The sequence below is a fragment of the Bos javanicus genome, chromosome X (genome assembly GCF_032452875.1).
Source record: "Bos javanicus breed banteng chromosome X, ARS-OSU_banteng_1.0, whole genome shotgun sequence".
In the NCBI taxonomy this organism is placed as follows: Eukaryota; Metazoa; Chordata; class Mammalia; order Artiodactyla; family Bovidae; genus Bos; species Bos javanicus.
The window spans coordinates 79,897,965-79,914,529 of NC_083897.1; the positions used below are offsets into that span (position 1 = coordinate 79,897,965).

The following is a 16,565-nucleotide window of genomic DNA, read 5'->3' on the forward strand; positions in this document are numbered from 1 at the left end:
GGTGCTTTTTAAAAAAATTTGTTTCTGAAGTTTTTTTAAGGAAATCACCACAGCATCTAATCATTTGAACTGTTGTTTTTCCCACATAAAATTTCTGATATCAGTTAACCTTTTTTTTATGAGTGTCAAATATTTAATACCGAAGCATATAAACTGTAGACTTATAGAGGTGTTAAAAACTATAAAAATCATAGATCTTAAGAAGGAATTTACACTAGACTAAAAGATCCTACCTCTTAGGAAATAAAAATACCTTCATAGAAATCTCTCTTTTCTGATGTTCATGGCATTTCCTAAGGAAAAGACTGATGTGTCATTAAATTAAAGGGGGAGCAAAGGTTTCTAGGCTGTAAAGAGGAATTTTCATGGAAATCTGAAGTATTCTGTGAAGGGTAATACTCTTACGCTGTTTATTTGTAGGCCTGCACAGACCTTCTCTCCCATCAGAAACATTTGACAGTGGGACTCCCCCCAGAACCTCGAGAGAAGACCATCTCTGCGTTAGTATGGTTTTGTTTGGGTTTGATCAAGCTTCTCTGAAATTTTAGAGCTGTGAGGACTGGCCACAATTCTGTTGTCCTAATCTACAAATGGATGATAATGTCCTGTGTGTGTGACCTTCTATCAGGGACCCTCGATGTGAGAATGTTTGGAGTGATATTTCTGTGCTGTGCTTAGTTGTATCCAACTCTTTGTGACTCCATTGACTCCATGGATTGGAGCCCGCCAGACTCCTCTGTCCATGGGATTCTCCAGGCAAGAATACTGGAGTGGGTTGCCATTTCCTTCTCCAGAGGATCTTCCCCACCCAGGGATCAAACCCAGGTCTCCCACATTGCAAGCAGATTCTTTACCATCTGAGCCACCAGGAAGCAGTGATAGGACATGAGTAAATGAAAGATAAAACTCACAGGGATTACTCAAATGTATTTTGCTCTTTTGGAGGTTTTTTGTTTGTTTGTTTTTACTTATTGACTTTCCCAAACCTTTCCTTCAAAAAAATCAACAAACAAGGCAACTGGAATTATCCCCCCCACACACACACAATGAGCTATTCTATAGACTTCATTCCAGACCTCTCTCCTATGCTTATAGATGGCTATTTTTCCCTTATGTCTCTTCACATTTCTTCTCTCTGTCCAAATTTCTCACTTATAAAAGACACCAGTCATAGTAGATTAGGGCCCACCCAATGACCTCACTTTAGCTTACGTCTTTATAGAGTCACTTTATAGACCCCATCTCCAAACAAGGTTACACTCTGAGGTCCTAGGAGTTAGGATTTCAACATAGGAACTTGGAACACAATTCAGTCCATAACACCATACTCCTGCCAAGCAGAACCTTTTATTACAAATTAGATCAATTCTGTGACTACTGTGGGTAATCCAAAAGAAGATGACATCCCCCATGCTCCCAGAGTGCTTAGTATCAACAGGAGAGTCAGAAGTATGGGAGGGAGCATGTGTGCATATATATATAATCTGATGAATCTATAAAAATCAGTATAAGACTATAAAGTATGATTGTAAAGCAATAAAATGGCTTCCAAAAGGCACAGCTTAAATTTAGTTTGTTACTTTCCAGCCATAATAGTAACTTATCAAATGTTAAGAATTAACCATGAAAACCTGCTCTGGATAGACATTATGGGGTGAGTTTTAAGTACAATTGTGAGGGAGAAAGGCAATCCAGGCTTAGAGAGGAGGGAGCAGAGCTCTCCTGAGTTCATACAGGGCAGAGTGCTTTGGGGAGACAGTAAACTTTGAAGACTGAAAGAAACAGAATGATACCAGTAATGATGAGATGTTGAGACACTGACTTGGACTTAGGAGGAGCTTTTTCATTTTCTCAATATATTTAGGTTAAGTAGTTGCAGAATTTTGTCTTTGTTCACTGTCTTCTTCCTTAGACCTCTGCCCTATGAAGTACTCACTCAACTGATAGATGAAGCCAGTGAAGGGGATATGAGCATTTCAATTCTTACACAGGTGAGCAGAATTATAAAGCCTAATCTGATGACTGATATTTAAAAGTTTGTTTTCAGTTGATCTGGCAATTTCTGAAGACCGCAAAATAGGCCTTGTGAGATCCATGGTATAATTTTTGTCTGTATTCATTCCATGCACAGGAAATAATGGTATATCTAGCCATGTATATGCGAACTCAACCTGGCCTCTTTGCTGAAATGTTTCGACTTCGAATTGGTCTGATCATACAAGTTATGGCAACAGAACTGGCCCACTCCCTTCGATGCTCAGGTATTCAATTAAGTAATTGAGGCAGAATTCATTTTTATTGGAGGTCTATTAAGTTTTGAATCAGGAGAGAAAGGAAGCTAAAAGATTTCTATCAGTAGCTCAGATGCTGCATATAGCAGTATTGTTCCCATGTTTGTCTCTATACAAGTCAAGGGATTGCTATAACAAGTTTATATATCAGTTTTCAATTTCAAAATTCCATCTTTTGGTGGCTCTGTGCTCCAAATTACCTTCCTACTAACTCCTAGAATGATCCAGGACATGTGAAAAGTGAAAGTGTTAGCTGCTTAGTCATGTCCAACTCTTGGCAACGCCATGGACTGCAGCTCACTAGGCTCCTCTGTCCATGGAATTCTCCAGGCAAGAATATTGGAGTAGACTGCCATTTCCTTCTCCAGGGGATCTTCCCAACCCAGTGATTGAACCTGGGTCTTCTGCATACATCAAACTAAGTATGACAGACTGGGTTTGATTCTGATTCAGGCATGCCACCTCTGGCTGTCAGATTGAGTCACCACATCAGTTTGATTATAGTATCAGTATTCTGTCTAGTTACCATCAGGATCAAATAAAGGAAGGCAATATTTCTGTTAATATTTATCTGACAAAACTTTTTGATATTAGCTAAAGGTATATTTGGCAAGGTGATAGTTTTAGAAAAATAAATGGGGCCTTTGGAAGCTGTAGCACAGAAGTATGGGGGGACCCCATGGCATGACCTTTGTATTTGTTTGATTTCAACAAGAATGACAAAATAATAGAGATAGGGATTGCATACAAAAATAAAATCATAGTTGCAAAACTCAATGTTAACCATTGTTTCAATTAAATTTCCCCAAAAGGCTTTTAATTGCACTGTTAGCAAGTAGCTAAATTTATTGATTTGAATCCAACCTAAATTACATTATATAATGTATATTTAAATAACCCTTTAGAGAAATAAAGCTAATTATTATTCTGTACCTACCATATGCCAGACACTACTTTTATACATTATCTCATTTAATGCTTACAACAACCCAATGGTGAAGGTATTTTTAATCTCACTTTTACTGAAAAGAAATTGGAACTCAACAAACTATTGGATATAAGATAGGCTCAAGGATGTATTGTGTAACATGGGAACATAGCCTATAATTTTGTAATAACTGTAAATTGAAAGTAACCTTTAAAATAAAATTTTTTATAAAACTCAATGATCAGTTTTTTTTTTAAAAAAAGAAACTCAGGTTAATTACTTGCCCAAAGTTACATAACTAGTAAATAGCGAAATTTGAGTCCAAGTCTGCCTTATTGTAAATGATTTCCAGTTCAGCACATTATTATAGATTGCATTGTAATGTATTATAATAGATTACATTGGGCTTTTCCAGGTGGCGCTAGTGGTAAAGAACCTGCCTGCCAATGCAGGAGATGTAAGAGACATGGGTTTGAACCCTGGGTCAGGAAGATCCCCTGAGGGAGGGCATGGCAACCTACTCCGGTATTCTTGCCAGAGAATCCCAAAGACAGAGGAACCTGGCAGGCTACAGTTCGTAGGGTGGCAAACAGTCAGTCTCATACACACACACACACACACACACACATATATATCAAGGGATGTTTTATGAGTCTGATTATTCATTAATTAACCTCAAGAAGGGATAAAATCCTCAAACATTCTTTACTTTTTCTTAATTGCCCATTACAGAATTTTTTTTTTCTTGTGGATTCCCCAAGCCATGGCTATTCATTTCTTCTAGGATAAAGTCAAGGTCCCTGGGTCTGATATCCAGGACTCTCAATAGTTTGACCTCTGCCTCCTACTTCAACAGTGCTTCGCATTTTATCAGTCCTCATCCTTGGAGATTGATGTCTCCTCTGATTTCCAAAGCATTTATTGTCTATACCTTTCATTTGACACTTAGTATGGCCATGTCATGTTTTATTGTTGTTTATCTTGTTCACATGTGTGGTCTTTCCCATACATTGCTAGTTGGTCAGCCTCTCAAGGCAAGCATTATATCATACCTGCTTGTCCTAACATTGCTTAAAATCATGACCTAGATGTAGTAAACTCATAATAGGTGTCTGATGTTGATGAACAAGTTCAAGTTATCTTCTCAATATTCTTCATAATTTCATGGATTCATATCTCTTTTTAAATTGCCATATTTCCAGACTGAGAAGTTTTGATTATTTTAGCCCATCTTCATATACACATCCATTACTTTCTCCAACTGGTTTCCAGTTTGATTTTTCTTATCTTTCATTCATCCCACTTTCAAATAAAGATTCTACTGAGTATACCCTACTGATGTGGAAGAGGACTGAAGAAGTCAAGAACCTGGTTAATCCATAAACTAGATAATCTGTCCTTAATTGCAGTATGCATGCCTAGGCAATATAGTTCTGGAAATGTATTTCATAATTCTGTTCTTCCAATCAAGTGACTCAGAAATTCTAAGCAAGAAAAGAAACAGAAAAAGTGGGGTGGGAATGGCAGGCCAATTAGAAATACCTCTGTCCTAACATTTCTGCTGACTAGCTGAGGAAGCCACAGATGGCCTGATGAATCTCAGTCCTTCAGCCATGAAGAGCCTCTTGCATCATATACTCAGTGGCAAGGAGTTTGGAGTGGAACGAAGTGGTAAGGTTGAATAACTGCATTTCTATTTCACAGTACTTATTTTAAATGTTTCATTGATTTTAAAATGCTGTTCTTTTATCAGAGAAACTTTTCCTCCAAATAAATAGAACCCCTATATATGGAATAGTTTAAACCAAAGCTCGCTTCTGGAACAAGATTTGGAAACCACTGTGTGTCTTTTTTCCCTCTTAAATTAAGTAGATTACTATTATATTTTGTTTTGGACTGTCTTATATATTCCTTTACATTAAGTCTCTAGCACAAATAGCAATCTATATCATCTAAAACTTTCTTGTATCCCAGTTGACAATAATTCAGTAGCATTTATGGTGATGTGTATGTGTGTGTAGCTGTCGGATGTATCCTTTTACCTTTAAATTCAAATACATTTGGGTTCTATCACAAATTAACCTTATATCTGCACTTGGTGGTTTGGCGGTAGTATTTGATATCAAGTCTGGTCCCATCACTTCATGGGAAATAGATGGGGAAACAGTGGAAACAGTGTCAGGCTTTATTTTGGGGGGCTCAAAAATCACTGCAGATGGTGATTGCAGCCATGAAAGTAAAAGGTGCTTACTCCTTGAAAGGAAAGTTATGACCAACCTAGATAGTATATTGAAAAGCAGAGATATTACTTTGCCAACAAAGGTACATCTAGTCAAGGCATGGTTTTTCCAGTGGTCATGTATGGATGTGAGAGTTGGACTATGAAGAAAGCCAAGCACCGAAGAATTGATGCTTTTGAACTGTGGTGTTGGAGAAGACTCTTGAGAGTCCCTTGGACTTGCAAGCAGATCCAACCAGTCCATTCTGAAGGAGATCAGCCCTGGGATTTCTTTGGAAGGAATGATGCTAAAGCTGAAACTCTAGTACTTTGGCCACCTCATGCGAAGAGTTGACTCATTGGAAAAGACTCTGATGCTGGGAGGGATTGGGGGCAAGAGGAGAAGGGGATGACAGAGGATGAGATGGCTGGATGGCATCACCGACTCGATGGACATGGGTTTGGGTGAACTCTGGGAGTTGGTGATGGACAGGGAAGCCTGGCATGCTACGATTCATGGGGTCACAAAGAGTCGGACACGACTGAGCGACTGAACTGAACTGAACTAAACTAAACCTAAAACATCAGAGCAAATGAAAAGAGTCATCTCCCATGCTTAACTTTCAGAGTTAGAATAAATAAATATATAATATCAGATGGATGGATACCTTAGAGTGGTAAGAGAAAGTTATAAAGCAGTATTCCTCAAGCCTTACTGTTCATAAGAATTACCTAGGCTACAGTCCATTACTTACTTACTTGCTTGCTAAACTGCAGACTTTGATTCAATAGGTCTACAGTTGGGCCTAAAATTCTAGCAAGCTTCTAGGTGATGGCGATGCTGCAGGTCTGTGAACCACACTTTGAATAGAAAGTGTTGAGTTTTATAGCTGTTGAGTTTTTCATTATTATTAACATAAAAGGAGGTCATACATCTGAGTCTTTTAAAAGTGATGGAGAAAAAGTTTGAACCTGATTATCCTCCCTCTTTCTCTTTAATCCATCATGCTATATAGTTCGTCCTACTGATTCAAATATCAGCCCTGCTATTTCAATTCGTGAGGTTGGTGCTGTTGGAGCAACCAAAACAGAACGAACTGGGATCATGCAGTTAAAAAGTGAGATAAAGCAGGTAAGATACTACTTGGGAAATGAACTGGGATATTTCCATGTTTAAGAACATTATTTTGGAATCAGACTTTGTAAGATCATGTATTTTGCTTCGTATCCTAAATTTAATTTGAGCCATTTATTTTTCAGGTGGACTTTCGTAGACTGTCTATCTCAACTGAAAGTCAGGTGAAACAAGTAGGGATCCTTTAACATAAATTAACCTGCCTTTAGCTCTACAAAACATGCATGAGCTCATGACTTTTTTAAAATAAGATAAGCCGCACAGTAGCTTGTTTGATTCTCCTTTCTAGCAATCACGCTTTCATTTTTCTGGACCAAACTCTTTCGCTAATTTTAAGATGAAAGTAATTTGTTTCTGATAGCAAGAAATTAAAACCTTGAATTCCTCTTGTTAAGGTTAAATGTAATTTTGGAATTAATTAATTAATTAACATGTAATTTTAGACTTAAATTTCTTACTTTTAAGAACCAGACTAGGTGAGGGCTTTTTTAAAATCCATTTTCAAATTTTTGTCATCGTCATGATAGAGCTATATGAAACACATTGTGGACACATAGAGGAAAAAACATATAAATCAATCTGGGTATTGGTGAGAGTCACCAAATATCAGACTGTAGCCTCTTACTCATTTTTCCCCTGGAGATGAGAATAGATGAGTTATTGTGTTATACAAAAAAATAACACAAACTTCCATAGTTTCTCTTAAAACTTTAGAAAATCTTGTGATTTCAAAGTCTTTTAATGAAAAGCTTAAAACTACCCCTCCCGCCTTCAAAATAGACTTACACTAGCTTATGATACTGGAGCACGTCCAAAAAGGAGAGGCAAAATGGAAATTTTGCTTGTTTATATGTTTGTTTGTTTGCTTGCTTTAGGAGTCAGAAACTATTTAGGAAAATAAAGACCGAATGCTTGAAGTTTAATTTGAAGTAAACTTAATTTAGGTATACTTATCAGATACCCTTTCACGTTTATATTATGCAAGTGAAAGAACAGAATGGAATAAGAAAGGGTCTTTTGATAGAAAAGTGTTTACAGGATTTTTTTCTAGACAGTTTGGATAATCTGAACATTTTCCTATCTGAAATGTTAAAGAACTACATTTCATACTGAGTTAACTTATGTTCTTGGTAAACAGTCCTTGTTTTGGTTGAGAGTGATTGGCTAAATACTTCATAGTTGTTTATAGTCACACAGTATTACTTACAAGTTCATTATATATTTAGAACTCGAAGTCCATGTTCCCAGCTAGACTAATATGATACTAAGGACTTGACCTATCCACAAAACTATATAATTTAATTCAATTTTATACATTCACTACCTGTAGGACTTCAAGAAAACCAAAATCGTTAGGACTATAATTTAGAAGACTGAGAGCTTTGAATTTTCATTACCTTATTTCTAAATATTGATTTCTACTCTCACCTGCCTATCTGGTATTTTGTACTGTTCTAAGCCTTTGTCTCTGCTCAACAATGTCCTCTTTTCTGATTACGGAAAAAATACATTTAAAGATAGTTTTATTTATTTAACCCTTTACCATGACTTCCTGAGTTAGGCTATTTTATCTACTTTTTTAATGATAACATGCTGGTTAGTTACTTGAATAGTCTGTAATTTTACTCTACTAAAAACTTTTAAAAACACATAATGGCTACCTTGCCTTTTCCCTTTTAAAAGTTTATTTTCTCAAATTTTTTCATAACCCATGGTGGCCATCCCCTGGGTAAGGATTTGATGTCACCATCTTTTCTTGTAATTGCTGATATTTGTATTATATACCATTCATAAATGCTTTGAATATGCTGTTATATAAAGCATGACATATACAGATTGACTGAAAAGAAAAGCAAAATGAGTCAAAAAGTTAAATTTTTACTTATAAATCAACTTCATATATGTATACTTATAAATCAACTTCATGTACTTATATTTATAAATCAACTTCATTTAGGGTGAAATCTTTCCATTTCTTTTCCAAAAAGGCAGGGGAGAGGGTTCAACTCCAACCTTTTTTTCCATTTCAGAAAACAAAATTCAATTTAATAAGTACTTGTTAAAATCTGTTTAGTCACTTATTCTTTCAACTAATATAGTTAAAATTGCATGCCCACTATGTGCCAGGCACTGTACCAGAAAACATCGGTATCCACTCGGAACTTGTTAGAGATGTAAAATATTGGTTCCTATCCTAGGCCTACTAAATCAGAAAGGCTGGGGTGAGGCCTGGCAGTCTGTGTTTTAATAAGTTTTCCAGGTGATTCAGATGCACTTTTGAGTTTGAAAACCACTGGGTTACTTGTTCTTCTGATTGTTAATTTATTTGTAAGTATTAAGTGAGTACCAACTTTGTGCCAGGCACTGGAAATATTAATGTTGAAAGTGTTAGTTGCTCAGTCACGTCTCACCCTTTGTGGCCCCATGGCCTGTAGCCTGCCAGGCTCCTCTCTCCATGAAATTCTCCAGGCAAGAATACTGGAGTGAGTTGCCATTCCCTTCTCCAGGAGATCTTCCTGACCCAGGGACTGAACCCAGCTATCTTTCATTGCAGGCGGATTCTTTACCACCTGAGCCACCAGGGAAGCACAAAACAGATGTAGTCCTTGCCCTCATGAAGCTTACAGTTTAGGAAAACTGACCTCTGATTTAGTTTCCTTGGTTTAAATCAATGATCCATAATGGCCTATGATTTCAATTCTTAGACTGAAGGCCAGATAGCAACCAAATAAAAAAATGGAAAACTATTGGAAATGATATAACTATTTCTCTTGACCTCAATTAGTATAGTCCATCCTAAAGGAAATCAGTCCTGAATATTCATTGGAAGCTCTGATGCTGAAGCTGAAACTCCAATACTTTGGTCACCTGATGCGAAGAACTGACTCATTTGAAAAGATTCTGATACTGGGAAAGATTGAAGGCAGGAGGAGAAGGGGATGACAGAGGATGAGATGGTTGGATGGCATCACTGACTGAATGAACATGAGTTTGAGTAAACTCTGGGAGTTGACGATGGACAGGGAAGCCTGGCATGCTGCAGTCCGTGGGGTTGTAGAGAGTCAGACACAACTGAGCAACTGAACTAAACTGAATTAGTATAGTATGACTTGGCCAACTTTGTCATATTCACATTAATAAAGGAAGACAGACGCATAGAGAAGTTAATATAAAATCTCGGAACTATTGATATTTGGTTTTGGAAAATAGTCTGAATAACCTTAATGTTTGAATCCACTTAACAGCCTAGGATCTTGATGGTAGAGATGAGGACACTGAAGATAAATCAAATGGAGTTCATCTTCTTGGTACATCACTGTGCCAATAGTGAAAAGCCTTAGGACGCTTTTCTCTTTTACATAGCAATGGTGATATGGGCATTTGACCCAAAATAATATGTAAGAAGCTCTGTTCTCAGGAAATATTTATATTATATTTTTTTCATTTTATATTTATTTCTGAATCTAAGCTAGCAAAGAGCCACTTTCTGCAATGTATTTTATCCTTTACTTATATAAGTTTTTCAAAGTTCATTATGTTGTAGCATGTATCAATACTTCATTCCTTTATATTGCTAAACAATACTTTATTGTATTGATATGTGGCACATTTTGGTTATCGATTCACCAGGTGACAAACATCTGGGTTATTTCTGCTTTTTTACTGTTAATGAATAATGCTGCTATGAACCTTCATGTACAAGTTTTTATTTGGGCATATGTTTTTTTTCTCTTGGTTATACATCTACAAGAGGAAGTGCTGGGTCATTTGGTAACTATGTTTAGCATTATGAGGAACTACCACATTGTTTCATTGTTTTCCAAAGGGGACTGTACCATTTTACATTCCCACCAGCAATGTCTGAGGGTTCCAGTTTCTTCGTATCCTTACCAATTCTTGGTTGTTGTTCAGTTGCTCAGTTGTGTCCAACTGTTTGCGACTGTGGACAGCAGCACACCAGGCTTCCCTGTCCATCACCAAGTCCCAGAACTTGCTCAAACTCATGTCCATCGAGTCAGTGATGCCATCCAACCATCTCATCCTCTGTCATCCCCTTCTTTTCCTGCCTTCATTCTTTCCCAGCATCAGGGTCTTTTCCTTACTATTGACCATATTTTTTATTCTAGCCATTTTAGTGGGTATGAAGTGGTATCTCATTGTGGTTTTGATTTCGCATTTCCCTAATGGCTTATGATATTAATCATAATTATTAATTATTAATTATCATTAATCATGTGCCGATTGACTGTTTACCTTCTTTTGGAGAAATGTCCATTCAGATCCTTTGCCCATTTGTTAATTAGGTTGTCTTTTTATTGCTGAGTTGTAAAGATTATATATTCTAGATATGTGTGTGTACTAAGTCACTACAGTCATTTCCAACTCTTTGCAATCCTATGGACTGTAGCCTGCCAGACTCCTCTGTCCAATGGGATTCTCCAGGCAAGAATACTGGAGTGGGTTGCCATTTCCTCCTCCAGCATACCTTCCCAACCCAGGGACTGAACCCACATCTCTTATGTCTCCTGCATTGGCAGGCGGGTTCTTTACCACTAGCACCACCAGGATATAGGTCCCTAAAGGTTCTTTATATATTCTGGATACAAACCCCTTTTCAGATATGTGATTAGCAAATAGTTTTTCCCATTCTATGGATTTTCTTTTCACTTTCTTTTTTTTTTCCTCTGAAGAATATCAACCACTGGATTTACTTTCTTGATAGTGTCATTTGAAGTTTTTAGTTTTGGTTAAGCCAGATGACACCACCCTTATGGCAGAAACTGAAGAGGAGCTAAAAAGCCTCTTGATGAAAGTGAAAGAGGAGAGTGAAAAAGTTGGCTTAAAGCTCAACATTCAGAAAACGAAGATCATGGCATCTGGTCCCATCACTTCATGGGAAATAGATGGGGAAACAGTGGAAACAGAGTCAGGCTTTATTTTGGGGGGCTCAAAAATCACTGCAGATGGTGACTGCAGCCATGAAATTAAAAGATGCTTACTCCTTGGAAGGAAAGTTATGACCTACCTAGGTAGCATATTAAATAGCAGAGACATTACTTTGCCAACAAAGGTCCGTCTAGTCAAGGCTATGGTTTTTCCAGTGGTCATGTATGGATGTGAGAGTTGGACTGTGAAGAAAGCTGAGCACCAAAGAATTGATGCTTTTGAATTGTGGTGTTGGAGAAGACTCTTGAGAGTCCTTTGGACTGCAAGGAGATCCAACCAGTCCATTCTGAAGATCAGTCCTGGGTGTTCTTTGGAAGGAATGATGCTAAAGCTGAAACTCCAGTACTTTGGCCACCTCATGCGAAGAGTTGACTCATTGGGAAAGACTCTGATGCTGGGAGGGATTGGGGGCAGGAGGAGAAGGGGACGACAGAGGATGAGATGGCTGGATGGCATCACCGACTCGATGGACCTGAGTCTGAGTGAACTCCGGGAGTTGGTGATGGACAGGGAGGCCTGGCGTGCTTCGATTCATGGGGTCGCAAAGAGTCGGACACGACTGAGTGACTGAACTGAACTGAACTGAACTGAAGCCCAACTTATCTAATTTTACTTTTAGTTTCCTATCTAATAAGGATTTGCCTAGTCCAAAGTCACAAAGATTTATTCCTGTTTTTTAAAAAGTTTTATAGTTTTAGCTTTTACAGTTAGGTCTATGATTATGTTTATGGGTGCCCAAAAGACCACCCCCCCCCAATTCAGTGATTCACTAAGAGGATTCACATGACTATGTATATAGTCGTACTAAAAGTTGTGATTACAGCAAAAGGATACAAAGCAAAATCAGCAAAGGGAAAAGGTGCATTAGACAAATTGCAGGGGGAATAGGCACCAGTTTCCACAGTACTCTCTCAGTGGAGTCACACAGGCAGGATGCAATTCCCAATTCAATGAGTTGTGACAACATGTATGAAATATTGCCAACCAGGGAAGCTCACTTAAGACTCAGCACCCAGGGCTTTTTGTTGAGGGCTGGTCACATAAACAGCCTCTGTCTGGCATGTACCAAAACTCTAGACTCCCAGAGAGAAAGTAAGTGTTCAATATAAACCCTAGTGTTTTCACAAACAGTTTAGGCACAATAAGCCACTGTTACTGAATTCTGAGAATGATGGGAACCCTCCCAAAATCCAGCTTTCCAAATACCAACCAAAGGTCAATCTTGTAATCAGGCCTTCCAAGCATAGCACTTCTGGCCTACTGTGTTAACTCTTTTCTGCATAGTAACCCATCTGGACTTATTTTTTGTGTATGGAGTGAAGTAAGGGGTCCAACTTCATTCTTTTGAATGTGACTATCCAGTTGTTTCAGCACCATTTTTGAAAAGACTATCTTTCCTACATTTACTTTTCTTGACACCCTTGTTAAAAATTGGCAGAAGTGTAATGGTTTATTTCTGAACTCCCAATTCTACTTCACTGATCTACATAACTAGCCTATGCATGTATTACAGTCTTTTAGAAGGAAGGATTTGCAGCAAGTAAGGAGAACACTTGCTCCCAAAGCAGTGTCTCCCTACACATTTTTTATAATTATAGCTTTATAATAAATTTTGAAATTAGGAATTGTGAGTTCTCCAAATTTGATCTTCTTTTTTAAGATTGTGTTAGCTATCATGGGTCTCTTGAATTTCCACATGAATGTTAGAATAGGCTTATCAGTTTTTGTAAAGAACTCTGTAGGATTTTGATAGACTGTGTTCAGCCTGTAGATCAGTTTTGAGAGTATTGAAATTTTAACAGTATTACGCCTTCTGATCCATTAAAATAGGATTTCTATTTATTTAGGTCTTTAATTTCTTTCAACATGTTTTATAGTTTTTAGAGTGTAGATTTTACAGTTCTTTTGTTAAATGTATTCCTAAGTATTTTATTATTTTAATGCTGTTTTAAATGGAATTATTTTCTTAATTTCATTTTCAGATTGTTGATTGCTACTGTTTAGAAATGCAATTGATTTTTGTGTATTGATCTTATATCAAGCAGCCTTAATGAACTCATTTATTAGTTTTAACTGATTTTTAGTGAATTCCCTATATACAAGACCATGTCATCTACAAATGACTTTGCACTCTCAGTGACTTCTATTTTATTTCTTGTTCAATAGCCCTGGCTAGAGCCTCCAGTACGATGTTGAATAGAAGTAGCAAGATTAAACATCTTTGTCTTCTTCTGTCTTAGGAGGGAAAACATTCAGTTACCAACCATTCATTATAATGTCAGCAGTGAGTTTTTTGTAGATGCCCTTTATGAGATCTAGGAAGAACCTGTTTGTTTCCAGTTTGTTGAATGTTTTTATCATGAAGGGGAGGGTTGCTTTTCAATCACTAAGTCATGCCCGACTCCTTGCAACCTCATAGACTATAGAATGCCAGGTTCCTCTGGTCTGCACTATCACCTGGAGTTTGCTCAAATTCATGTGTATTGCGTTGGTGATGCCATCTAATCATCTCATCCTCTGCTGCCACCTTCTCCTTTTGCCTTCAATCTTTCCCAGCATCAGGGTCTTTTTCAATGAGCCAGCTTTTTGCATCAGGTGGCCAAAGTATTGGAGCTTCAGCTTCAACAGTCCTTCCAATGAGTATTCATAATTGATTTTCTTTAGAATTGACTAGTTTGATCTTCTTGCAGGCCAAGGGACTCTCAAGAGTCTTCTCCAGCATCACAATTCAAAAGCATCAATTCCTTGGCCCTCAGCCTTCTTTATGGGTCCAACTCTCACATCCATATATGACTTCAGGAAAAACCATAGCTTTGGATATATGGACCTTTGTGGTCAAAGTGATGTCTCTGCTTTTTAATACACTGTCTAGGTTTGTCATTGCTTTCTTTCCAAGGAACAAACATCTTTTAATTTCATGGCTACAGTCACCATCCACAATGATTTTGGAGCCCAGGAAAATAAAATCTGTCACTGCTTCCACTTTTTCCCCTTCTATTTGACAGGAAGAGATGGGACCAGGTGTCATGATCTTAGTTTTTTTAAATGTTGAGTTTCAAGCCAGCTTTTTCACTCTCCTGTTTCACCCCCATCAAGAGGCTCTTTTAGTTCCTCTTCACTTACTGCCATTAGACTGATATAACCTTCAAATCTGAGGTTGTTGATATTTTTAGCAGCAGTCTTGATTCCAGCTTGTGATTCATCCACACCTTCATTTCACATGATGCACTCTGCACATAAGCTAAATAAATATGGCGACAACATACAGCCTTGTCACACTCCTTTTTCAATTTTGAACCAGTCAGTTGTTCTGTGTCTGGTTCTAGCTATTGCTTCTTAAACTGCCTACAGGTTTATCAGAAGACAGGTAAGGTGATGTGGTACTCCTATCTCTTTAAGAATTTTCCATACTTTGTTGTGATCCACACAGTCACAGGAGTGCTAGAATTTATTAAATGCTTTTCCATATCTATTAGGATGATGTGGGTTTTATGTTTTATTCTACTGATATGATGTTGTTGTTATTGTTCAGTCACTCAGTCATCTCTGATTCTTTTAGACCCCATGTACTGCAGCATGCCAGGCTTCCCTGTCCTTCACCATCTCCCAGAGCTTGCTCAAACTAATATCCTTTGAGTTGGTGATGCCATCCAACCATCTCATCCTCTGTTGTCCCCTTCTCCTCCTGCCTTCAATCTTCCCAGCTTCAGGGTCTTTTCTAATGAGTCAGCCTTCCTATGATGTGGCCAAAGAATTGGAGATTCAGCTTCAGCATCAGTCCTTCCAATGAATATTCAGGGTTGATTTCATTTAGGATTGACTGGTTTGATCTCCTTGCAAAGCAAGGGACTCTCAAGAGTCTTCTTCAACATCACAGTTCAAAAGCATCAGATCTTCAGCACTCAACTTTCTCTATGGTCCAGCTCTCACATGCATACATGACTACTGGAAAAACCATAGTTTAGACTGTATGTACCTTTGTCAGCAAAGTAATGTCTCTACATTTTAATACGCTGTCTAGGTTTGTCATAGCTTTTCATCCAAGGAGCAAGTATCTTTAATTTCATGGCTGCAGTCACCATCTGCAGTGAGTTTGGAGCCTAAGAAAATAAAGTCAGTCACTCTTTCCATTCTTTCCCCATCTACTTGTCATAAAGTGATGAGACCATGATCTTGTCTCATGAGACAAGACCATGACCATCTACTTGTCATGAGACCATGATCATGATGCCATGATCTTGTCATCTGCAAATAGTGAGAATTTTTATTCTTCTTTTCCAATCTGGATTCCTTTTTTTTTTTCTTTTTCTTCTGTGATTGCTGTGGCTAGGACTTCCAAAACTATGTTGAATAGTAATGGTGAGAGTGGGCACCCTTGTCTTGTTCCTGATTTTAGAGGAAATGCTTTCAATTTTTCACCATTGAGGATAATGTTTCCTGTGGGTTTATCATATATGGCTTTTATTATATTGAGGTATGTTCCTTCTATGCCTGCTTTCTGGAAAGTTTTTATCATAAATGGGTGTTCAATTTTGTCAAAGGCTTTCTCTGTGTCTATTGAGATAATCATATGGTTTTTACCTTTCAATTTGTTAATGTAGTTTATCACATTGACTGATTTGCAAATATTGAAGAATCCTTACATCCCTGGGATAAAACCCACTTGGTCAGGATGTATGTTCTTTTTAATATGTTGTTGGATTCTGTTTGCTAGAATTTTATTGAGGACTTTTGCATCTATGTTCATCAGTGATATTGGCCTGTGGTTTTCTTTTTTGGTGGCATCTTTGTCTGGTTTTGGTATTAGGGTGGTGGTGGCCTCATAGGATGAGTTTGGGAGTTTACATTTCTCTGCAATTTTCTGGAAGAATTTGAGTAGGATAGGTGTTAGCTCTTCTCTAAATTTTTGGTAGAATTCACCTGTGAAGCCAGCTTGTCCTGGGCTTTTGTTTCTTGGAAGATTTTTGATTACAGTTTCAATTTCCATGCTTGTGATGATTCTGTTAAGATTTTCTATTTCTTCCAGGTTCAGTTTTGGAAGGTATA

General features: G+C 37.6%; 1 protein-coding gene across 6 annotated transcripts in view; it reads left to right on the forward strand.

The window, feature by feature from the left end:
• Window positions 1-16,565, forward strand: part of PHKA1 (phosphorylase kinase regulatory subunit alpha 1) — a 171,711-nt gene that overhangs the window by 136,899 nt on the left and 18,247 nt on the right. For 2 of the 6 annotated variants that reach the window (XM_061409705.1, XM_061409708.1), the window contains 6 exons: window positions 421-500; window positions 1,913-1,991; window positions 2,132-2,261; window positions 4,789-4,890; window positions 6,454-6,569; window positions 6,698-6,745. In XM_061409705.1, coding sequence (XP_061265689.1) covers window positions 421-500; window positions 1,913-1,991; window positions 2,132-2,261; window positions 4,789-4,890; window positions 6,454-6,569; window positions 6,698-6,745 — 555 coding nt within the window. The remainder of the gene's footprint in view (window positions 1-420; window positions 501-1,912; window positions 1,992-2,131; window positions 2,262-4,788; window positions 4,891-6,453; window positions 6,570-6,697; window positions 6,746-16,565) is intronic. The other 4 variants (XM_061409709.1, XM_061409706.1, XM_061409707.1 and 1 more) reach the window with 2 other exon arrangements.